The sequence below is a fragment of the Trachemys scripta genome, chromosome 9, assembly GCF_013100865.1.
Source record: "Trachemys scripta elegans isolate TJP31775 chromosome 9, CAS_Tse_1.0, whole genome shotgun sequence".
In the NCBI taxonomy this organism is placed as follows: domain Eukaryota; kingdom Metazoa; phylum Chordata; order Testudines; family Emydidae; genus Trachemys; species Trachemys scripta.
Genome location: NC_048306.1, coordinates 28,880,263 through 28,906,787, shown reverse-complemented (window position 1 = coordinate 28,906,787; position 26,525 = coordinate 28,880,263). Strand labels below are relative to the sequence as shown.

At 39.9% G+C, this 26,525-nt stretch overlaps 1 protein-coding gene across 1 annotated transcript in view; it reads right to left on the bottom strand.

The window, feature by feature from the left end:
- LOC117882910 (connector enhancer of kinase suppressor of ras 2-like) overlaps positions 1–26,525 on the bottom strand; it is a 376,187-nt gene that overhangs the window by 125,644 nt on the left and 224,018 nt on the right. Inside the window, exon 13 of the mRNA XM_034781795.1 lies at positions 21,504–21,757. Within this exon, the coding sequence (XP_034637686.1) occupies positions 21,504–21,757 (254 nt within the window). The remainder of the gene's footprint in view (positions 1–21,503; positions 21,758–26,525) is intronic.

Genomic DNA, 26,525 nt, shown 5'->3' with positions numbered 1-26,525 from the left:
AGTTTTTCTTGTATAGATTTTATTTTTGTGATTTGTTTGCTGATTTTCATAAAGAAACAATCAAAAATATAAAAAGGTAAACCACTTACATCTTGTATGTTACTAAAGACTGCACATTTCACAGACTATCCAATAGAATTATGCAACTTATCAAAGCTCAAACCCATACAATACAAAATCGGGTATCATCACACAAAAATACCATGGTGGGGGGGGGGTAACAATAAAAATAAAAGACATACACAATTAGGCAAAAAAGGGAAGGAGGGGACCAGTGCACCAGGGAAGAAAAAGCAGAACGATCAGGTGGAATGGAAGTCTGGTATTCTCTGAGCTACCTCAGAAATCTTTATCCAAACATATTGAGAAGCAGAACAAATTTCTTCAAATTCATATAATTTTTCTATGCTGATAAGCTATTCTTGCTTTCTCTACTAACTCAGAAAGGTCCAAGTATAACCACCACTTTGTTCTGGGCACAAATCTACTCCTCCGTTTTTGTAAAATCATGTACTTGATAATCATTGCAGCCCTCAAAAACCAAAGTCTTTGTGGTGTAGTTAAACCCAGCATAGTAGGTGTATAATAACCTAGGATATTATTTTCAGCTAAGGTTTGGTTGCTGCAGCCAAGCACTATTTTAACTCTTGTATCTGCTGCTTCCCACAGCTGCCCGACTGCTCGTCAGTCCCATAGCACATGCATCTCTTTATTACAGCACCAACAAATATCAGAGGAAAAGGCACCCCATCTTACAGAACCTCTGTGATGTCGAATACATTTTGAATAGAATCTTTTGATGTATAGCCTGAGCTCTGCAGAAGCATTTTTAATATTCCTTAATATGCTCTGACACAGTGGTTCTTTTAAGGGCTGTAATAACCACCCTTCCCATGATTTCACAAAGAACTCCAGATCAACAGGGTGCCTCATCATTAGTAAACCATACATAGTTGACATAGGCCTGGGGAGTTTATGAAGCATTTCAAAGGTTCCCAGGAGTTCTGAGGCCTCTGGCACAACTAGGGCATCCAGACCAAATTGATACCTTAGCAAGTAGTTTAGTTATAAGTACTGTTACTCTGCTGAAGGTGGCAGGTCATATCATTACTTTAGTGTTAGAAAAGAGACAGCGCCATCATCCTTGACTAATTGGGAAATCCATGTGATGCCCTTGTTCAATCAGATATTCCAAATTACAGTTTCCCCCCTCTCCCCCCAATTTGCAAGTCTGGGTTACTCTGATGCTTTTGCATCATGGTGAGGATGAAACTGGTACCTCTTAGCTAGGACAGCCCAGACCCATCACACAGCCATCACTATAGGCATCTTATTTTTCTCCATCAGACAAATAGAGGAACTGAGCAGACCCACAGGGGGAACTGGTGCATTAATACCTGCTCAATTTCCACCCATGTAGGTATAAGAGTGTTAGCATGCTGGAACCAATATAAATACCTGCCTACTGTATTTTCCACTCCATGCATCTGATGAAGTGGGTTTTAGCCCACGAAAGCTTATACCCAAATAAATGTGTTAGTCTCTAAGGTGCCACAAGTACTCCTTGTTGTTTTGTACAGACTAACATGGCTACCACTCTAAAACCATTTTTATTGTAGTAACCCTTCCCACAGACTCAGGAAGAGAGGATGCCACCTATTTATATCACTAGTTATAGGAGAGAATACAGGATCTAAATTTATTTTCACTAGTTTATTAATGTTTCTTGTTACTTTTATACCTAGGTATTTAATTGCCTCTGTTTCCCCATGGAAATTACATTGGAAAAAAAAGACCACTTAGAATCATAGAATATTAGTGTTGGCAGAGACCTCAGGAGGTCATCTAGTCCAATCCCTTGCTCAAAGCAGGACCAACACCAACTAAATCATCCCTGCCAGGGCGTTGTCAAGCCAGGCCTTAAAAACCTCTAAGGATGGAGATTTCACCACCTACCTAGGTAACCCATTCCAGTGCTTCACCACCCTCCTTGTGAAATAGTTTTTCCTAATATCCAACCTAGACCTCCCCCACTGCAACTTGAGACCATTGCTTCCTGTTCTGTCATCTGCCACCACTGAGAACAGCCTATTTCCATCCTCTTTGGAACCCCCCTTCAGGTAGTTGAAGGCTGCTATCAAATCCTCCCTCACTCTTCTCTTCTGCAGACTAAATAACCCCGTTCCCTCAGCCTCTCCTGTAAGTCATGTGCCCAAGCCCTAATCATTTCTGTTGCCCTCCTCTCGACTCTCTCCAATTTGACCACATCCCTTTGGTAGGGGGGGACCAAAACTGGACACAGTACTCCAGGTGTGGCCTCACCAGTGTTGAATAGAGGGGAATAATTGCTTCCTCGATCTGCTGGCAATTCTCCTACTAATACAACCTAATATGCTGTTGGCCTTCTTGGCAATAAGGGCACACTGCTGACTCATATCCAGCTTCTCATCCACTGTAATCCTCAGGTCCTTTTCTGCAGAACTGCTGCTCAGCCAGTCGGTCCCCAGCCTGTAGTGGTGCATGGGATTGTTCCTTCCTAAGTGCAGAACTCTGCACTTGTCCTTGTTGAACCTCATCAGATTTCTTTTGGCCCAATCCTCCAATTTGTCTAGGTCACTCTGGATCCTATCCCTACCCTCCATCGTATCTACCTTTCCTCCCAGCTTAGTGTCATCTGTGAACTTGCTGAGCTGCAATTCATCCCATCATGCAGAGAATTAATAAAGATGTTGAACAAAACCAACCCCAGGACCGACCCCTGGGGCACTCTGCTTGATGCCAGCTGCCAACTAGACATCGAGTCGTCGATCACTACCCGTTGAGCCCGACAGTCTAGCCAGCTTTCTATCCACCTTATAGTCCATTCATCCAATCCATACTTCTTTAACTTGCTGGCAAGAATACAGTGGGAGACTGTATCAAAAGCTTTGCTAAAATCAAGATATATCACACCCACCATTTTCCCCATATCCACAGAGCCAGTTATCTCATCATAGAAGGCAATCAGGTTGGTCAGGCATGACTTGCCCTTGGTGAATCTATGTTGACTGTTCTTGATCACCTTCCTCTCCTCCAAGTACTTCAAAATGGATTCATTGAGGACCTGCTCCATGATTTTCCCGGGGACTGAAGTGAGGCTGACTGGGATGTAGTTCCCCAGGTTCTTTTTCTTCCCTTTTAAAAATATGGCACTATATTTGCCTTTTTCCAATCATCCGGGACCTCCCCCAATTGCCATGAATTTTCAAAGATAATGGCCAATGGCTCTGCAATCACATCAGCCAACTCCCTCACCACCCTTGGATGCATTAGATCTGGTCATTAAATCTGCATTAGAGCTTCATGAAAACCAGGACATTTCCATTAGTTCCAATTTTTCTCAATTTATGTTATAACCAAATATTGCATGGTCTGCATATCACTTCAATTTATACTCCATAGAGCCAAGCTGTATGTTTTGGATATCTGGATGAGCCTGTATAATCATTGCCAGGGGCTCAAGAGCCAAATCAAAAAGGAATAGAGACAGCGGGCACTTTTGCCTAGCGCCCTGGCGTTACATTGTTGATTGTGATGTGAGCGGCTGAGTGATAAAATAACAGTTAGATAGAGAAACTTGTATTTGGACCCAGATCCAAATTTCTGTAGGGTATAAAACATGTACCTCCAGCCCACTCTATCAAAAGCTTTTTCTGCATCTAAGGCTAATATGACTTGTGGTTTGGGTCATCATATTTCACTGCAAAATCAATAAATTGTTGAAGAGTATCAGAGCCATGATAGCCTCTGACAAACTCGACTTCATTCGGGTGTATGATAGAACCCCAAACCTTCTCCAATCTCATCATCAGAACTTTTGCCAATATTTTGACTGTTGACAATACTATTAATAAATGAAATTGGCTTGTAATTGGAATGTAGTATAGTATCTCTTCCTGATAGAAATAACGGATATTAGGATTTCACTCAGTGTAGGGGGAAAGGTGCCCTTTATGACTGACTCATTAAACATTTTAAAGCATTTTGTCAGGCAGGAGGTCAAAGAAGTGTCTATAGAATTTGTCAGGGGTCAAATCAGCAATCAGGCTCCAGGGCTTTCCCCACTTTCATATTCAGTTAACTCATCCTCTATTAGAGGTGCATCAAGGTTTCTATGCTAGGCAGCAGTAATTTGTAGTACTGTAATATTTTTGCAAAATTAATCTAAAGCATCTGTGGACAACTTTGTGTTCAATTTGTATAGATCTTTATAGAAATTAAAGAACGCTTTGTTAATATCTTTAGGTGATATACATAATTTACCATGTTTATCATGGGTGGCCGTAATTCTACATGCAGAAGACTTTTGTCGTAGGCAGTATGCCAGCAACTTGCCATCTTTTTCACTTGACTCTTAGAAGTCCTACCTGAGTCGAAATAGGTCAAATTCAGCCTACACCAAGGCTTACTGAGTTTATATCTACAATTAATCAGGGATAGCAGCAAATCTGGAAATGAGGCTGTGACATAAGACAAATCAAGCTCTTTTACTTTTTTCTGAAGGGCTATCATATTTTCTCCATTGCCCTTTCTTGGCAGATACAAAACTTATAATTCTACCCCTCAAATAGGCCTTGAGTGTCTCCCTCAATAACCTGCTAGAAGATTCTGGGGGTTCATTTATCTCCAGACATAGCCCAATTTTTTTTTTCAAAAATAATTTGAATTGGAAATCTAATGAAAGTGAAGAATTAAATCTTTATCTATATGGCCATTTCTCAGCCAGATCTGTTGCTATTTGAAGAGTTATAGGGGCATAATCAGAGTCAGCACTTGTATTCATGGGGGAGTCAATTACAGAATGAACCAAGTCCCCGGAGATCAAAAAGAAATCCATATAGGAATAGGACCCATATATCAAAATATGAATAACCCCAACCCACTGGATGTACAAGCTGCCAGATATCACAGTCCCAGATCTTTAATGTGCAACTCTAAACCAATTCTAGTTTTGGTTGGTTTATGATTCTGAAGCCAAGATTTGTCCACAAAAAAATCAAGCACCTCATTAAAATCCCCAGGAATCACAGTGGGGATATGGGGTTCTCCATATAATTTAGTAAGAATCCTATGCAAAGTTTCAGGATCATCAAGCTTAGGCTCATACATATGTAACACTGACAGACCCCGATCATTGGCGAGCAGGATTGAACGTGGGATTTAGTGCATGAGCCTCTACTTCATGAGCTAAAAGCCAATTGGCTGTTAGCTAAGGCTGTAGAGCAGAATCATGAATCTCTTTCTCTCTCTCTAAGTGGTCTCGGTGCCACTAAGTGGTTCAGAACACCACATCCAGGAGGTGTGTGGGTGACACATATTCACAATGATTAATTAAGATCAATTTATAGTGACGTTAAGAATTAAAAATCTGCCCTGATCATTTCAAATTCACTCAGAGACAGTTACCATCAGTGCTTTATGGAAAAGGATGGCTAACCTTCTGGATGTGGATAATAAGGAGTAAGATATTGCTTTTCCTACTCAGTCACATTCTAATTTAGCAGCCTCATCTGAGGTCAAGTGTGTCTCCTGCAAAAGCTCTAACATCCTCGTTTGCTTTCTTTCTTTCGAAGATTTTAGAATAACTGAATGTTAAATGTCTTGAAGATGAAATAAGACAGCAAAATTACTTATGAAAATATAGCATAACGTTGGATCTAGGCAGATTCATATTTTCTGTGTTGCAATGCATTTTTCCAAGTTAGCAATGCCTGATAAACAAGGTATATCCTAAGGCCTGAAAATAAGGAAGACTAAATAACCTCTATTTTTGTAACAAAGTGGCCGAAGCAGGTGACCTTCCACTTTGTTGCTCAAAAGAAAATAACTCAGTCCAAATAAAATATTTTCTTTTGAAGTCAAGGATGGGTATATTTCTGAATTAGCATTGTCTAGGGCTTTCTCTCACTGGACAGATAATGATGATCAAACTTCTGACCATTTTACAGATATAATATCACGGTAATTGCCATTGATTAAAAATTATACTTTTCACTTCTACCATACAATTCATCAAGGATCTCTAAAAGAAAGTGAATGCATGCAGACATTTAAAGATTGTTGATTGTATTCAGCTAGCCCTAATCAATTTACTTCTTTCTCTTTCCTTTCCCTAATATTATAAAGGGTGAAAATTGTTTCCCTTTCATGTCTATGCATTTGTAATTGTATGCAGAGTATGATTAATAAAATGACATTTTTAGCTAAGTTACAGGAGGGCACTGTTATGGGACAGGCTGAGTGAAGGTACCAACTTACTAAATTAAGCCAAATCTCTGAAGGCTTATACGCCTGGTAATTCAAGCTCTCTGACACAGTCATGGTGCTCTACAAATGTAAAATAGGATCATCATCTCAGAGTCAAAACAGCCAGTAAGAGTCACCTAGTAGTTATAGGGCCTGGAAAAACTCATATTGACTTCAATGGGCTATAGATCAGGCTCCTAACCATCTTCTAGAACACCTGGGATATGGTGGATAGATGAACTTCAAAATCCCAGCAACTTAGGAAAGTGATATTAGCCATGTTACAGATAGTGTAACTAAGGCACAGAAAAGTTAAGTGGTTACCTGAGGCCACAAAACAAGTTCCCAATTAAACTGGAAATAAAACTTAGAAATGACTCTCAGTCCCATGCTTTGACAAGGAGACAGTTCTCCCTTCTTTTGTGAAACAGGAAGTAAGAAATGAAGGGCCAGCACTTTTCCAGTCACATGGAGCTGAACACATGAATATGTGATTTCCTTAGCCCATCTTATTGTTATAATATATATTATAGTAGTGCTCAGGGTTACTATCACCCAAAAGAGAGGTTTGGTGCAGCTGGAACATCCCAAATTGCACGTGTGAAGACAAGAGCTAATTCTACTTTTTTTGTTCATGTATTTTACTGCACATGTTTTTAGCTCTCAACATGTGCCATTAAACTATGTACCATTTGTCAAATTGGCTTCTGGCAGCTCCAGAAATAGTTTTGTAGCTTTTACTCCATTCATCTATAAAAGCTCTGTGCTAATGGGCATGTATTAACAGCTCTGCTTGGTCAGCAGACAGAAAATAAATTGAAACTTAAGCAAGAGCAGTGAAACAATGATAAGCCCTATACCATTTTAATACTGTGACACACTTAAAAATTAAACAAAGGCATCTCTGATGTACTATTTACAGCAGGGGTTCTCAAACTGGGGGTTGGGACCCCTCAAGGGGTTGCAAGATTATTACGGGGGGGGGGGGTCACGAGCTGTCAGCCTCCACCCTAAACCCCGCTTTGCCTCCAGCATTTATAATGGTGTTAAATATATAAAAAAGTGTTTTTAATTTATACGGGAGGTTAAGAAGCTTGCTATGTGAAAGGGGTCACCAGTACAAAAGTTTGAGACCCACTGATTTACGGTGACTCTGCCCTAGAATGGACATACTCTCAATTTCACTGTGTAGGGAGTACAGTAGTGAAAGTATCTGTCATAAAATCTGTCAGCAGCCAAGATCATCTTCCACACATTACATATATAAATCAAAAACATGGGAAGATTTCATTGTTTAGGAGCTGGTTTCTTTATTATGAAATACAAGTATATTGTTACTCAGTGGATACTGAGCACAGATATTATATTGTGAAATGAAAACTTGTGACCCCTCAACCTTCTTATTTAGGGGCTTGATGCCAGAACAACTGGATGAAATTCTATAGCCTGTGTAATGCAGGAGATGAGACTAGGTGATCATAATGGTGCTTTCTGGGCTTGAACTGTGAATCTATGAAAAAAACTTCAGCAATTCCAATATAAATATTTTAAAGGGTACTCATTCACTTTGTGGCTAACCTTCTGTCTGTGCGCTCTCTGTCTAGGGTACTCTTGCCCTGTCTTACTGTTCAAATTTTTGCCGGCACATTTTTCTTTCTGCTGCTGTTTGTTTACTTGCTGGTTCTTGATGCCACACTATTATGCTCTGGACTGCTGCATATCTTTGCTTTCTCCCAGTCTCTGGAGCCCAGTCTCATTATTACTAATCTTTTTGCTGCAGAACCACAGCATGACCAGTGTGTTCTTAAAACGCACTTTAACCTAAAGGAGATGAAACAGTTTTAAAATAGTTAAGTAATATGAAGTACTCAGACCTTCAAAACTAGCTCATCTTGAAAGCTGATCCAATTAATCAAGGAACTGATCACTACTTTAAGATACGCAAAGACCGACTTCCAATTGAGACATACCTTCCTTTTAGTTTTCCTGGTAGAATTGAGAGACTCAATAAAATTAATTAATAAATAACAATATAATTTAAAGTCATTCTTCCGAAAAAAATCAGAAATTCCTGCCCCTTTTTCTAATATCTCCATAGCTAGAAATGGTGCTGCTGGCTTTCTGTGTGAGCCTCCATTTTGTAATTCTTTCCAGGAAGTCCAGGGTAATGATAGTTGTTCTTGACAATTAGCTCAACATTTTTTCTGTTTCAAACTATGTCAAACTGTCAAGTGGGAACTTCCTCTTTCATTGTCATTGTTATAGCAGGTAGTCCAAACAGGTTTTTAGGCATTTACTATTCATAATTAATGAACTGTAATGATTAGAAAGTCTTTTATTTCACATAGCAGGTTTCCTTTAAAGATACTGAAACTTCTCAAAGCACTGATTTAAATAAATTGATTAGGTCTATTGAAGGAGGAATATAGTGACACTAAAAACCCCCAAATAAAAACAAACAAAAAAACCTCCATCCAAGCACACATTGTTAAAACCCTGAAATTAGAATTCTAAACTTGCATTGAAGGGGTAGTGTTTACCTACATATTCCAATTAGCACAATCCTGTGCACCATTTTATAATCTGGGCATCCAACAATATTGTATTACTTACATATCCATTCTATACAGCTAACTCTGCATCCCCACAGCATTTTATGAAACCACTCAATGTTTAGGTTCCAGTGCCACATAGCTTCGTAAACATTTATCTGGCATGATCAGCCTGTGTAATTATCAATTTTGTAAGACTATATCTATGCTTAGTAATCACAGCGACTGTTAAATAAGTGTCATTTTGTTTACTTCTATGTAAATGTAGTAAGGAGGTGATAACGGGATAGCCAAATAATACTGGGTCCCTTGTTTTCTTATTTGATCATACTATATTTTATTATACAGAACACCGGACATCACCCATGTTCATTAAGGGTGCATAACAGTTTCCATTATCACACTGTCATTCCAACTTTCCAAAATATTTACCTTGACTGAAATTTTCTAAATCTGGGTCTTTGTCTAAAAGTGATTTTGGAATGTGTGCGTGGGTGGAGGGAGAGGAAAAGCAGGAATGTAAATTTGATCAATATTGTTTCAGCAGTTTTCGAGTTCAATAACCTTTCCTATTTTTTTAAAATCTTATTTAGGGCCTGATCCTGCTACCGTCAAACATTTCAGACACCTGGGAAAACACAGACAGAAAGAAAAATGAGCGAGAGAAGAACCACTTAGCAGTATCCAAAACAAATGATTTATGTATTTTTATAAGCCAGTAGCACACGTTCGTTTCACAACGAATTTGGTTTGGTAAAACCTCATAGTCACAGCATCTGGTTGTTCTTTATACAGTCTACTGTAAACTCTGAGTCTTGCTAACCTGAAGTTTCATTATATAGATGGCTGTATGTAACATAAATACTAAAAAGCAGAAGAAAAAAATCACAAAACATTATTATACAATAAGGAAAGAAGACAGTCTGCTCAGAGAAATTAAGTCTCTATTCAGAAATATAACCTTGTGTAATTTCCCCTTTCTTTTTGACACCAAAATGCCATTAAATGTTTTCAGGTCCCTTTGGATACCTATATTTCCAGGCAGTTTTGTCAATCAAAAGGGTCTTGCCAGGATTCTTGTCAGTGCTCCAGGTGGCAAGATCAGGGTGACCCACACCATGCTGTTTGGTAAGAACCTACAGAATCTGATACAGCAGAGAATTCAGTTACTTCTGAACATCACAACACGAGGGAATCAACAGAGCTGCAGATGGCTTGGATATTTTCATTCACGTACATTTACCTCTGAGGGATGGAAAGTTCTGTCTCTAGAAGGCAGTACTTCAAGGAAAGAATTACATTGATATAATGCTGATTTATACTGCTATATCAGTCCTAGAATGTTTATCTTCCAGATATTTTCTTCACATTATGACAGGTTCTATATATGGATATTATATATTGGAATTGGAAAATGTCCAGGAAAGGGCAACAAAAATGATTAGGGGTATGGAATGCTGCCATATGAGGATAGATTAATAAGACTGGGACTTTTCTGCTTGGAAAAGAGATGACTAAAGGGGGATATGATAGAGGTCTATAAAATCATGACTAGTGTGGGAAAAGTAAATAAGGAACTGTGCTATGAGAAGGAGTAAATAACAAGAACTAGGGGTCACCAAATGGAATTAATAGGCAGCAGGTTTAAAACTAACAAAAGGAAGTATTTTTTCATACAATGCACAGTCAATCTGTGGAATTCCTTGCCAGAGGATGTTCTGAAGGTCAAGACTATAACGGTTAAAAAAACAACTAGATAAGTTCATGGAGGATAGGTCCAACAGTGGCTATTAGCCAGGATGGCCAGGGATGGTGTCCCTAGACTCTGTTTGCCAGAAGCTGGGAATGGGTGACGGGATGGATCACTTCGTGATTACCTGTTCTGTTCATTCCCTCTGGGGCACCTGGCATTGATGACTGTCAGAAGACAGGATAGGATACTGGGCTAAATGGCCCATTATGGCCATTCTTATGTTCTTACTGTGATTCTTATGAATAGACCTGAGCGCTATATGTAGTATGATTGCCTGTAATTTCCTCAATTTCTTCCAGCCCATTCTACCTCACAGTTGACAAAACTTTATCTTATCATCTTATTAATTTAAAATTATTGTAGCCATGCAGTACAAAGTGCAGGCCACCGTTTTTTACTCAAGGCGTGAATCCCCATGTCTTTTTTAAATATGTAAAAATGTTTTGTGTTGAGAAAGTATGTGAGCTTTGGAAATGCCAAATATGCTTTAGAATGCAAATCAGGACTTGTAAAGCTATCAATGCCTTCAAAGGACTCACACCTTAGGTGGAATGAATCCAAAATGTCAGTCACAGCAAAATAATTTTGTTACTATTCTAATTTGTTTTAAATAACTGTAAAATAAAGCCATTGAAAGCTTTTAAAGTGGCCAGGATAGAGTGAATGAATAGTTTTCACACATAGTGAATCCAAGCAGGTGTGACAGAATTCCATGTCTGACATAAATTTCATGCCATTGACCACATTTGAAATGCTACAGCAACAAGCTGCAGCCATGCCACTGTAGCGCTTCAGTGTACACACTACCTACGCTGATGGGAGAGGTTCTCCCATTGGTATAGGTAATCCACAGAGCCTTGCGCGGATACAAGTGTATATCCGCGGATGCAGATATCCGCAGATATAAATCAGTTTCCGTGGAACCGCAGGGCTCTCCAGGAAGTGCAGTGGCGAGAGGAGCAGACTGTGTCCCTGGTTGCACTCTTGTGTTCAAGCGGCACTCATGCCCCAGTCAAGAGTTGCAGACAGCTGCGTGGAAGGGATGGGAGCAGGGCTGCAGGCAAAACAGCCACACCGGAGGAGCTGCCGGCACGGGGCGCTGGCTCCTGGGAGCGGCTGCCCCATGTTCTGCTCCTTTCAACCATGTGGTTCCCGGGAGAGCCTGGCGGTTCCATGGATACCGATTTATATCCGCAGATATCTGCATCCCCGGATATAAATTTTTATCCGTGCAGGGCTCTAGTAATCCACCTCCCTGAGAGATAGTAGCTAACTCAATGGAAGAATTCTTCCACCGACCTAGTGCTGTCTACATTGGGGGGGGGGGGGGGTTAGATCACCTTAACTACGTCACTTGGGGTGTGTGGATTTTTCACACCTCTGAGCAATGTAGTTGGATTGACCTAATTTTTAGTGTAGACCAGGCTGCAGGGACCAAGCCACAGGAGTTCTTAGTTCTGCATGCTATAAAAATGACAGCTAGTTAATCAGCGAAAATTTTATGATACTGAAAATGGACATTTTACTGTACGTATGATTGTTCTGGCCCTAGAAGTAAAAGAATATTCCATTGTAACCATCTAACACTATGGCTTGCTATATAGTGTTACAGGCCATTAGCAAATAATCATTTTATAAACAGTGGATGCTTTCCCTTTTATTACAATAATTGGTAAGATTATATATGAAACAGTTTGGGTGACACAGTGTGGCAAGATTATAAAATGATGTAGTCCCTTTAGGTGTGAAGCCACACAAGATGACTATCATGCATACTAGTGCCAAGCAGTTATTTGTGCATGGTTTCAAGCTGTATCAAATCACAATCTTATACTGTGAAAATGAATTTACTCTTGGATTTCTATATCCACTGCTAAATTGCCTTTTTAAACTTTTAACCTGTGTAACTTAGGAAACTGTGGCTTCCAAGTGCAGTGCACAGTTGCTTCTAACCAACTGCTGTAAACTTATTTACTCAGTGTATTTTCTTAATATATTATTGCCCAGCTTTGGTTAACTACAGAACATTTCTCACTATGAATGTAATGAAAACAGGGATTTCCAAAAGGCCAAACTATAAAGAGGCAGAGGAAGGAATAAAAGAAACTCAGCTGGAATATGAAGGCTTTCTAGTGGTCATTCACTTAAAATGACTTGCTGTACGTGACAGCTTTTCTTAAAACCTTCCAGATCTAGTATAATGTACCAGCCTGCATATGACTTTTTCCAGTACATGCCTATTGATATATTAAATCATAAAAATCTATTTTCAAATAATAGGAATCTAATTTAAACCCATAACATGGTTGTCACTTTCCTGTACACTATGGACTCAAGGAACTTCGAAGTGGAATGAAAACCAGAACTCCTCCCTGCTCCATAAACACTGACCCCTAAAGCCGTAAGCTTTTATCTAGAAGTATGACTGGGCCTGTGTCACATAGATACACGGTTCTGATCCCACTGAGCAGATTGCAGTAGTACAAACACACACCTGCTAATACAAAACATTATATAAGAGAGCTCTCTGTTTGGGAACATTCTGGTATTTGTATCTAAGAATAAATGACTCAAGAACACAGCATATTTCAAGGGTTCTTACTGGTTGCTTTAAAGGGTTTGTATGGCTTGCAAACTTTTCAAACAAGTCATCACCACTTAATTATTTCCCCTCAAAATCAGGTAAAACTCATGTAATTCCCTACCATACTATAGGGTGACCAGATGTCCCGATTTTATAGGGACAGTCCTGATTTTTTGGTCTTTTTCTTATATAGGCTCCTATTATCCCCCACCCCCTGTCCCGATTTTTCACAATTGCTGTCTGGTCACCTTTCCACACTACCATTCATGGCACTGTACTGCTGGGAAAGGGAGTTGCTAATGTACCAACCAGTAATACTGGTTACAGTATCAACCAGCTCCATTTCAGGGATTGGGCAGGAAGAAAGAGACAGGAGCTATATAACCTAAAGATTGTCAAAGACTGTGAAAAGGAGAATAGATCAAAATACCATCATTATGGTAAGGCAGGTGGACCTCTACAGCACTGGTTATAACAAGGCAAATTCCTGAGCCACTAAATCTGAATTTCAAACTCCAAAAAGTTTGGAATTGTTTCTGGGATTCTGCTTTGGTCCATTATGGATACAGCTGGGTAACTTGGATTCACCCTTATGTGCATGGGTTTGGGTAAAAATACTGATAAATTAATACACTGATTTACGTGAAAGTCCAAAATTTACTTTAGAAAGGAATCTGGAGTGAGGCCCAAAGACCTTTGTCCTATAAAAACAGTATGGGGAGGAGGGAGTGGCCATGAGAATGTGTAGTTCACTAATCCTTCTAGCAGATATGACTGCTAGAATGTATGCTATCTTTATAGAAAGATGAAACCAGGAACATTCAGAGAGGTTCAAAGGGAGGAGACAAATTTAAAGGAGCTGGGTTTCATCCTGGCGGGTACAAATTCAATAAACTTTAAAAAAAACTTTTGACTAAAGAGTGTGAGAAAATAGATTTACTGTCAATATGAATATGAAAAGCTACTATCACTGCTAAATGGACCTTAAGTGAGGAGACAAACCCATAGTTTTTAAGTGCAATAAATATTTTAAAGTGTAATGAATAGAAGCCAAGACTGGGACAACGCCCTTATTAGACACCCATATAACATTTTTTTCCACTTCACGATATAACATTTTCTCTTGGTCTGCTTCCTAGAATTAAAACATGTTGTGCCTTAATAGAACAAGAATTTTCTAAATCTGTCAAATTTCTATTGCCCAAACCATTAGATGAAATGACTGGGGTTCTGGGTAAAAGACCTTCCCTTCCTGTTGGGAAACTAATTCATTTTCACTGGAAGCAACTTGAATATTCCCTTGGATAGGAGTAGAGTGGTGTACCAATGCTATTTTGGCCACACAGAATCAAGTAAGATCATCTTGGCCAAGTCCTGTTTAGTTTTCTTAACTACCTTTAATATTAGTGGGAATGGAGGAAAGGCATACATTAGGCCCCTCTCCAACTGTGGAGGAACACATCTTGAACAAAATTGGGGGCACTTGGTATTGAACCTGACTGCAAAACAGGTCTATGGCCAGAAAGACCTACAGCTAAAAATGTACTGAATCACCAAATGTTTGAGACCACTTGTGTATCTGTGAGCATCCCTGCTCATCTGATCCACGCTCTAAACAATCCAATGTTATATAAGATACAGCAGTTCCAAAGTTTTATCACCTCCTTGCAGAGCTGAGGTGACTGAACTCCACATTGTTTGTTTATGTAGTTATATTACAGACATAGTGTCTGTTGCTACTTGAATTCTGTAAATGTGGAAGGAAGGATAGGAAGATTAATAGCTTTCAGTTCTAACACATTTATATGAAGAAGGGATTCTTGGTGCCTCCAAAGGCTCCAAATGAAAAACTGTTTTTAGATGTGCTCACTAGCCCATTCTGGAAGAGTTTGACACAGTAAGAGATAAACAGGGTTGAAAAAGCTTCTTTGACAACATTCTCTGATTTGAGCCACCACCTTAGAAATATTCATATTTTTCTCAGAATAGTGAATATCTTTAACTCACTTCCCAGGCTGGCTTTGAGATTTCTTGAAACCCAGTGTTGAAGCAGCCTCATTTTGAACCTGGCATAGGTTATCATATACATTGCTGAGGCTATGAGACCTAGTAGAATCAAGTTGTTGAGAGGGTTCATGAAGTAGTTTCTGAATATTGTTGTGTAGCTTCATGAACCTTTCCTCTGGGAGGAAATCTTTCCTTTTTTTCCCAATTGAGAATTCCCCAATGAAGGGGATTTTTTGAGAATGAGATAGAAGAGACTTCTTTTCATCTATTAGAAGACAGTTTCTCAAACAGAAAATCAGTAATTTGAGTGAGACTTTTCAATTCCTCTTCAGAGGAAGTCTTTAGAACCCAGTCATCTAAGTATGGGAAAATGAAAATTCCTTGTCTCCTCAGATATGCTGCTACAAGAGACAGGCATTGGTAAAGACTCTGGGTACAGTGGAGAGGTCAAATGGCAACACTCTGTATTGGAAATGATATTGACCAAGTATAAAACAAAGATATTTGTGATGAGAAGGTTTTGTAGAAATAAGGAAGTACACATCCTTGAGATAGAGAGCAGCAAGCCAAACTAGAGTAGAAAGGAAAGGGATAATTGATTGCAAAGATTAGCATTCTGAACTGAAACTTTCTGATGTATCTATTCAGTCTTCTAAGACTCAGAAGTGGTCTGAGTCATCCATCCTTTGGGATTAGAAAATAATGAGTACAGTAACTCCTCGCTTAATGCTGTAGTTATGTTCCTGAAAAATGAGACTTTAAGCGAAACAATGTTAAGCGAATCCAATTTCCCCATAAGAATTAATGTAAATGGGGAGGGGGTTAGGTTCCAGGGAAATTTTTGCACCAGATAAAAAGCTATATATTATATAGATATACACACAGTATACATTTTAAACAAACAATTTAATACTGTTCACAGCTATGATGATTGTGAAGCTTGGTTGAGGTGGTGAGGTTAGAGGGTGGAAGAGGGAGGGATATTTCCCAGGGAATGCCTTGCTGCTAAATGATGATCTAGCACTCCGTTGAGTCCTCAAGGTTAACATATTGTTGTTAATGTAGCCTCTCACACAAGGCAGCACAAACACGAGGGAGGGGAGACAGCATAGCAGACACAGACACCCACCTTGTGTGTGGGAGAGAGATAGAGAGATGCACACTACCCCTTTAAGTAAGCTGACCCACTCTTAAGTGCATGGTCTTTTTAAGTGGATCAGGAAGTTGAGACAGCAGCTGCTGCCCCAAGCTCTCTATGTCTCTCTCCGTCCATGTCCCCTCCCTGCTCTATATGGAGAAGGGGTAAGCGGGGTGCAGGAGCAGGGGGGAAGGGGACACCCTGACATTAGCCCCCCCCTTACCGCCCTGCACAGCAAGCAGGAGTCTCTGGGAGCAGCTCCAAGGCAGAGGGCAGGAGCAGCACATGGCAGTGGGGGGAAGGACAGCTGAACTGCCTGCAATTGATAGCCTGTAATTGATAGCCTGCTGGGCGGCTGCAGCACAGGGATCTTAGGGGAGTGGGGAGCTGATAGGGGGGCTGCAGTCCTGTTTTGGGAACTTACTCGGAATTCCTCTATTGCTGCTGCTGGTAATAGAGCTTTTATTTTTCTCTGGGTACCTTCTAGTGAGAATGGTCTCTGATAAAGGAGTGGGGAAGGGGATTGTTTGGAGGAAGGGATTCAAACTGAATGGTACAATCTTTCTTCTTTGTGTCTAAAACGCATCTATCTGAGGTAACTGTTTTCCACACATTGTAAATATGAGACAAATGGTCTCTAAAGATATAGATAGAATTTTCTAAGACTGCTTCAAAGCTCTCGACTGGTACGTCAAACCTTTGGTCTGACGCTGGGTAATGAGGATATCCCTGAAGAATTTTTACCGCCCTTCAATGTTTATAGGCCTTTTTCCTAGCCTGAGACAATTATTGTTGGTATTGCTGCTGCCAGTGTTGCTGCCTTATTTGTGTAAACTATGATGACAAAGAAGGAGGAGGCAGGTAGTACGGTCTATGATATCTGAACATAAGCATTGATGTCTTTCTTCTAAAAGGTTGACATAAACCAAAGATCTAGCCATCAAACATGTCTCTTTCATTTTCTCTAAAACTTCATCAGTGCTAGGAATGAAGAGTACATCTCCTTCAAAGGGAAGACTCTCTATTTTAGATTTTGTCTCCACAGGTAATGATGATGATCTTAGCCACACATGTTTAAGGAGAGCTACTCATGAAGCAATAGATCTGGATGCAGTATCTGAAATGCCAAAAAATGCCCTCAAGTTCATGTTTAGCAGCATTTTGGACTTCTTTTATGAGGGCAGCCATTCATTTTCTTTTAAATTCTGGGAGGTTTTTAGTGAAAAGTGAAATCTTTTCCCAAAGTAGAAATTGATATCTAGCTTGGTAACTGGCCACTCTCATATTCAAGGAAGCTGAAGAAAAATTTCTTCCTAAAGTGTTCACTTTTTCCCTTCTCTTTCATTTGGAGTGGAGTGTAAGAGACCTGGACTTCAATCTTTGTACCACTGGTACCACAACAAGTGAATCAGAGGGAGGTGAACATGAAAACAAGAAAACCCTGCTTATGGAATCTGGTATAATTTGTCAGCCTTTTTTGGCTGACATGAAGATGGATTGGACCAGATTGTTTTTGCTGGTTGTTGAAGCTCTTCTAATATTGGCAAAGATATTTTATTTCTTGTAGTAGAACCTAATATTTCTACAACATATGTGGCCTAATATTTTGAAATGGTTGTTTAAATATTGACTCTATTCTGTCTACTAGTTCATGGAACTGAATAGTATTTTCTGAAGAAGACTCTCCTACATTCTTGGCCAAAGATGAACCACTATCTAATTCAATTTCTTGTTATTTAAATTCAACTGGAGGGGATGTATCTCCCTCTTCTTCCAAAAGCATATCTTGTACTAAGTTACAAGAATGTTCTGTATCTATTGGTTCTGATTGTATAGGACCCAATCACCTCAGATTCACAGATTTAGGCTGTCCTTGATCTGGAACCAAACAATCAGACTTTCTTATAGGGCAAGGATAAGTGGGAATTGGTCAGTATGGCTGCACTACCTTGCCACGTGGTGGGGCCTGGGGCTGCTCTGCCTTGTCATGCGGTGGGGCCTGGGGCTGCCCTGCTGCCCAGCCCTGCACTGGGGTCTGCTCCTGGCCCCACTCTGTGGAGAGGTTGGGGCGGGTGCTGGGCATAGGGGTCTGTGTGTTGGGGGGAGAGGGCGCATATGTGGCCCACAATGATAAGTAGGTTGAGAACCACTGGTCTAGGTATACTTAGTCCTGCCTCATCATGGGGGGGATGGACTAGATGACATCTCGAGGTTCCTTCCAGCCCTACATTTCTATGATTCTATAGTGGCCAGTCAAAGTCTTCCACTAAGCTATGAGGTAGATGGAAACGTATACAATGAATATGGTGGAATCCCAGTGAATAGTTGAACATCACAATACAAAGCCTTCTAGAAAAGCTTTCATATTATTTTCTTTGAGCCCAAGCACATATGGTCAGGCCTTGATGTCATTTTTTTCCAGGTAGAAATAGCTGTTTGCAAACACCAAAGCAGCATAACTGTTTTTTATGACTCGAAAATATCCTGGTCAATTTTGCATCTGAGTGGTAACCATTCCCCCCCCCCCCCCAAAAAAACCCCAAAACACAATAAAAACAAAAGCCATTTGCACTCTGATTCTAAACATTTTTTACAATTACATGTTCCAGTGGAAAACAAAAACATCATTTTGAGTTGCATATTCATGCATGTAGACACTATAGTCTAAATTAAATGTCTTTTGTTTACCAAGACTAATGAAGTGTAACAAAGCTAAATCCAATGCATAACAACTTAATTATGTCTCAGAGGTAACCATTTTGCCCAGTTTCAGTGAGCAAGAGTATTTATTTGTGCTGACAAAAACAGTCCACTAATACTGAATACTTTGCTGGAGCACTTCAGAGTAATATATTGGGAATTTGATAAAGTAGGTAGATGTAATGGAGTTAAGATTAAATAAAATTAAAATATATTAACTGAAATAGTGTTTTGGGAGAATAGTTTTACAAAAAAAAAAGTTGTAATGCCACAGTAACTTCACTTTCAACATTACTTAACACAGGGCTAGATTTCTCCCTGGTACATCCTCACTGATATCAATGAGGTTAAATCAGTGACGAGTGTGGTCCACTCTGGATATGTACTAATTTCTCTCTCAGACACATGTACAACAAAGGAGATTTTGGTTTTACCTTGAACACTGAGTTTCTGCATAATGGGCTAACCAATCTGAAATGGGCTTCTCCCTCCTTATCTCCTAACAGGGAGCCACACCCAAATAGTTGTTAGGCTTTTCAGGTTCTAGCCTCCTCCCCTGTAGAATAGCTTGACAAAAGAACCAGTTGATTACTTAATATAGATGCAAATAAAGTTATCAAATAACTTGGGGAAAAAACAACCACAATTTGAGCAATATCTATGTGGCTGAGGCTTCGAGATTGTTGGTCTCACTCTGCAGAAATTCAATTTAAAAGGTAAGAACAAAAATGCCTGTTTTGCTAAGCTGGAAACCAGTCTGAAATAGGCTATAAGTAGCAGTACCCTGTTCTTCCTGCACCATAATATAAGAACAAGGGGACAGTCAATAACATAAAAAGGCGAGAAATTCAAAACAGATAAAAGGAAATACTTTTTCATACAATGTGTAATTGGACCAGGGAACTCATTGCCACATGAAGTCATTAAATCCAGGAATTTAACAAGATTTGAAAAGAGACTGGGCATTTATATAAATATCAAGAATATTCACAGTTACCATAATTAACAGCAATACAAATGTTGTGGAAGGCATATTAAACCCCATGTTATAGGGAGTAAGCCAATCTTTGACTACAAAAGATAAGCACGAGATCTATTATGGGGGGCATACTCTGAAATTCTCATATGTTCCTCTGAAGCCTCTGGTCCTGGCAACTGTTGTTAACAGGATATTGGACTAGATGGACTTCAAGTCTGACCCAGCATAACAATCCATATGTTCCTTGTACTTAAATTCCAGGGTGAATTCTGGACACCATTTAAATACATTTGAATTTCTCCATTAAACTTAATAGGGCTATGATTACACCCAAGATTTTAGAAAGAGCTTGCTTGAATGACTGAACCACTGGGTCTCAGGACAGCAGATCTGCAATTCCAAAGGGACCCAGCCAACAAGGTTAACAGCACTGAGTAATCACGACCTGAGTAGGCAATTAGTGTCAGGGATCCTCTGACCAATTTTTCCTTCCACAAAAGATAGGTAACGTGTATGTCAGGGGACATGCCTCTCTACCCACTATGATTGACAATGCTTTCATGGTCCAAGCTATGAGCTCCTTGTATCAACTGCAGAAACTCAGAACGTGGGGAGGCTTACGTTCTCTGATATTGCAAAAAGTCCATTATTGAATTCACCTAATGATTACACACTAAACTGAAGATCTCCTGGTTCGGCATCAATTGTCCTGGGCGCAGAGTCTGGGATTGAGCCAATCCACTTGGAAATGAAGAGATCCCACCAAGTGAGTCACACTGGCCTTGTCTTCACTAGGAATAAAGGTGTGTTTTTAACGTGCTAACTGATAGAAGTCAACTAATGTGCAAAAATCCTAGTGAAGACAAGGCAATTAATATTTTTTCATGTTATCCGGTTGAAGGAAACCCTAAACTCTTGTCTATGCTTTACCTTCACCATCTAACATGTTAAAACTACAACTCACTAACCATAATCAAGATACAGGAGAATGTGACCTTTGAGTGAGGGAGCTGTTGTCACAGACTTCCTTCACTGCCTCCCCTTTGCCAGAGTCTTTCACTGTGGCATGGAAAGGCTCTTGCACCAGGACACCACACTGCTAAAAATAGAGTAGATATGGGAGGCACTCCTGAGTGTGCAGAGATCCATGCAGGGTACTGGCCTCTCTCTACTATACTCACCTGAGCTGTGCCTCACTTTCTACACTGCTATTTATGCCCATGCTAGTTGGGTGAGCAGTGTCTGCAGTCTACATGCTGTCCCAAATATAGACCTACCCATAGTGGACAAGTGTTCTCTGTATTATGGACTGAACTTTTTCATAATATCCAGATGGTTTTCAGATGAGCTCTGTATCTTATGGTATGGATGTGAAAAATGAACCGTAGAACCCTGCCATGCAACATGATACTGTAAGATATAAGATCATACTTCTGCTGTGCCAATCCTAGTTCCAATGGCTATTAAGAAAAAAGAATTAAAACTTCAAATTTTTATGAACTTACGTGGTACAGTGGAACAGTGTTGCTTTCAGCTAATGAGAAATTCAGGACATCTTGCTGCCCAGGTTCCAGCCTAACGCTAACAGTAGATGTTAACATAGATGGGCTAATTGGATAGTTCGGACTACTTGTGTTTTTGCCCTTTTTCCTTGACCTGCGGCCTGTGTCTCTCTTGTTGTCTTTCTGTGTCAAAGGCTCTTCTTGGATCACCAAGATCTTGTCATCACTCAGGTATCGTAGGAGTGAATTCTCCGAGTCAGTTGTTGGAGAAAGAAGAAAAGAAATATGAATAAGACAAAACAAACACACAAAATATAATCAGGCTACACGTTTATACTTAACCACTCAAGCACACATCTGTGCAAAAATAAAGCCGCACCTTAACAGGGTAATAATGAGAGTTGCAATATGACATTTCAAATGGAGACTGCAACCCACAGTCTTTTATTCACGTGGGTGTTGTCTGGCGAATGTTTTACTAAGACCTGATAAATGGAACATAGCTATTATCTCAGTCTTTCATAGCCCTTTGATCCAAAATGCTTGCTGCTCTTGAGAAAAGCAGTCCTTGCTAAGTCAGAGTTCACTAGCATACAGGGGGCCACATGAAGCCATTGTTCTACATGGCATGGTAACTGAAAGTGCACATTACCTTGTTTCTTTCCCCCCTGGAAACGGATAGAGACAAAAGCAATTGCTTCTGCTGTTTCATTTACAGCACAAAGCCTCAAAAAATCTTGACTTTTTTTGAATTATCAAATACGCTGGACTTTGTGCATTAAAACTGTGAACCACCGAGACTCCTATTCCAATAGCTTTTCTCAAACTGTAAGCCCTTATCAGCACTTGGCTGCACAATTCTGGAGCCCCGTCTTTTTTGATTTTTTTGGCTATGCGATTTAGTTAACTCTTTCAGTACATTTTAGAGTACAGCATAATATATGCCCACAGATACTCTAATGAAAGCAAATATGCCATCACATAGCAATGAGGTTCTCTGATGGTTCTTTTGCAGGTTTGTATAGCAGACAGATCCAAAATCCTGCCTAGTGGATTCTAGAATGTTGGTCATGAAGACATTTGACTACAAGATTTTGAGAAGGGTATTTTGTAGAGCTGGTCAGAAGTTTTCTGATGGAATGTTTTTCTGCTGGAAAATGCAAATAGGTCAAAAATGACATGTTTTGCAAAAATATGTCGATTTTGATAAAGAACAACAGACAATAGGATTTTGATAAGATCAGAATATTCCATTTCAACCTCTTCAGAATGGAATGTTTCTATTTTCCATTTTGAAATGACTTTTCATTTCAATATTTTTTAATTTATAATATACAATGAAAAAAGATTCAAAGTCCGTATGAATTGTTTTTTTAATTTTGTTTTTCAGGAAATTTTAAATATTTTTGTTTTCTTTGTGTTTCATAATGCAGATTTACCTGTGAAATGCCTGCCAGCTCTAGTGTTTTGGAAAAGTATGGCTTGCTGTACTTGAATCAACAGTAATTAATAAAAGTTAACAAGTAAATCAGAACAGTAACTGAGTTTAAAATAACTGTGCATGGAGGAAATAATCATTCTATAGGCTTCCACAGACTTCCATTCTAGTTCCTCCAGAGTAAGTGTTTGAATAAATGGCCCTCCCAGATAGAAAAATTTCAGGAAATAATCAGGAAAAATGCTTCTTGGTCAATTACTGTTTCTAGCAGTTTTTTAAAGCTGCCTTTTCCAAATTAATCTTATCATAGGTGTCACATGCAAGGCCTAGGTTCAAATATGCTTGAACTGCTGAAAATAACACACACACACAGAACAGCAGAGGAACCAGGAATAGAACCCAGATCAACTGACTTCCAGTTCTATGTGTTAGCCATAAAACCATCCATTTCTGTACTTTGACTGATTAATGATGACACCCAGCCAGCCAGAATCCTTGGATCTGCACCATCACTGTATGTTTATTTCTTATTATGTTGAAAAGGAATTGGTTTAGTGAACCAAAGTGCAAATAGGTAATGAGCAATAATTGTATATTAAGGGAAATATTTTCAAATTTGGGTGCCTAAATGTAAATAACTAAGGGCTTGTCTACATAGGGATGTCCACAAAAATTAATCTGAATTAACTAAAGGTGTGGATTTGAAGTGGATTGGTTAAGCCTCATTAAACCCCTATGTGAACACCCTCATCCATAACTAGTGGCCTTAATTCCATTTAGTTTAGTTCATTGCCAAAGTGAATTAAAATAAGACAAATTAAGACCCCTTTAGCTCTGAATAACAACATCCACACAGGGATTTAACGTGTTTTAACTATTTAAATTCACATCTCTAAGATTTGTCTACACAAATATTTTGTTTGTGGCAAATCGGGGTATGAATCTATCTCACACTGTCCTGCTGTGGACTCCACATGGACCCTGCTGATGTGCACTAACAGTTGGTTAATACACTTTTTGATCTAGTCATCTTTGAAAGGGACTAGATCAAAGTGTATTAACAGACCGGTTGGGTCCACATGGACAGTTAGTCTATGGCAGGCTAGCACAGCATAGATCCACATTTGCTGTGAACTAACTGTTTGTGTAGACAAGCCCCTAGTTAATTCAGATTACTTTTCCTGGATGTCACTGTGTAAACAAGCCCCAAATCTAGATTTAGAGTGTGAAAATCAGATCTCTTATTTAACTATCAGAGCACCTGCAGTTCCCATTTTCATGAACGTATATGCAAACCCTCTCTTTATATATATAGATAAATTGTAAATTCTTCAGGGCAAGAACCTGTCTTTTGTTTGTCTGTTAGGTGCGATTTAGGTGTAATGGCAATATATAAACAATAACTACTCATAAATGATTCTAAATTGGGAGGCTTTGTAAACTCTGGCAAGGGAAAAACCCACACAAACCACCACCAAAACCAAAACAAAATGACAACACCAAACACACATAGGCACATGGACCTAGGAAAGTAAGGACTTAATCAAATGAGAGAAAAACTGAATACAAAAAATAATATTTATCTGTTTATATAGGCCACCCACTCTCGCCACTGTAGCTTTTTATGGGGAGTTGGGTGGTGCAGTATCTATCCTTAATACATACTGTAGGTTTCCCTTTAATTAAGAAAATAATTGATGTCCTTGGGAGAACACCATGGATTTAAATTACGAAATTATGAGTAAAAAGTCTTGCAAACACAGACTATTTTCTAACTCAAAAATAGTTCATGAATCCTTGAATTCCTAATCATCATCCTTGATGCACTGCAGCTATAATATTTTATGTATATATCATTATGTCTGGAATATGCATAATTAATTTATTTGCTAGCTACAAGTGGCTCTAAACAACTGGTAATACTTTATTTCAGAGAGCAACTCTTAACAATTAACAGCCAATTAGCCAATATATTATAAAAAGCTAACACTAGCTGTGGTTAGTAAACAAAGAATATGTTACAGTGGGCAATGTAATATTCAGTTAAGGATTAATTTACAAATGGCAGGTAGGACTGAGCAAGAACAGGATTGAGTATGTCATCCCATCATAACACATCTAAGGCCTGGTCTACACTATGACTTTAATTCGGATTTAGCAGCGTTAAATCGAATTAACCCTGCACCCGTCCACACAACGAAGCCATTTATTTCGAAATAAAGGGCTCTTAAAATCAATTTCTGTACTCCACCCCGATGAGCGGAGTAGCGCCAAAATCGATATTGTCATTTCGAATTAGGGTTAGTGTGGCCGCAATTCGATGGTATTGGCCTCCGGGAGCTATCCCACAGTGCACCATTGTGACTGCTCTGGACAGCAATTTGAACTCGGATGCACTGGCCAGAGAGACAGGAAAAGCCCCGCGAACATTTGAATTTTATTTCCTGTTTGCTCGGCATGGAGAGCACAGGTGACCACAGATAGCTCATCAGCACAGGTAACCATGCAGGCTGATAATCGAAAAAGAGCACCAGCCTGGACCATACGGGAGGTACTGGATCTGATAGCTATATGGGGAGAGGATTCAGTGCTAGCAGAAATTCCTTTGAAAAGACGAAATGCCAAAACTTTTGAAAAAATCTCCAAGGGCATGATGGAGAGAGGCCACAATAGGGACTCAGAGCAGTGCCGCGTGAAAGTCAAGGAGCTCAGACAAGCCTATCAAAAAACAAAGGAGGCAAACAGTCGCTCCGGGTCAGAGCTGCGGACATGCCGCTTCTACGCTGAGCTGCATGCAATTCTAGGGGGGGCCGCCACCACTACCCCACCTCTGACCGTAGATTCTGAGGCGGGGGTAATCTCATCAGCCACACCTGAGGATTCTGCGGACGGGAAAGAGGAGGAGGAGGAGGAGCTTGCGGAGAACACACAGCATTCCGTTCTCCCCAACAGCCAGGATCTTTTTCTCAGCCTGATTGAAGTACCCTCCCAAGCCAGTATCCAAGACCATGACCCAATGGAAGAGACCTCAGATGAGTTTACTTTTTAAAATATAAAACTTGTTTTAAAAGCAAGTGTTTTTTAATGATTACTTTGCCCTGAGGACTTGGGATGCATTCGCGGCCAGTACAGCTACTGGAAAAGTCTGTTAACGTGTCTGGGGATGGAGCGGAAATTCTCCAGGGACATCTCCATGAAGCTCTCCTGGAGGTACTTGCCACAAGGTTTCTGGGCAGTGCAACCTTATTCCGTCCTCCATGGTAGGACACTTGACCACGCCATGCTTGCAGCAAGTAATCTGGTATCATTGCATGTGTAAGCGGGGGAATGGTCCCGCTATTGTGGGGAACTTTCCTGGCTTCTGCACTACCCCGGTGAAGAGGGCTAGCGAAAGGATCCGAGTCCTCGCTCCCACTTCCTTTACCCAGAGGCCTCCCTGCCCTTGAGGACTTCCCTTCCACTCTCCTGTCTGGCAGAGTCCTCATAAACCCCGACAAGGCTGGGCCCAGGATTCCTGGGGGGCTCGACCCCCAACCCTGCGGTGGTCACCCAGGACAGGGGCTAGGGTGTCCCCACTCCGGGGTACT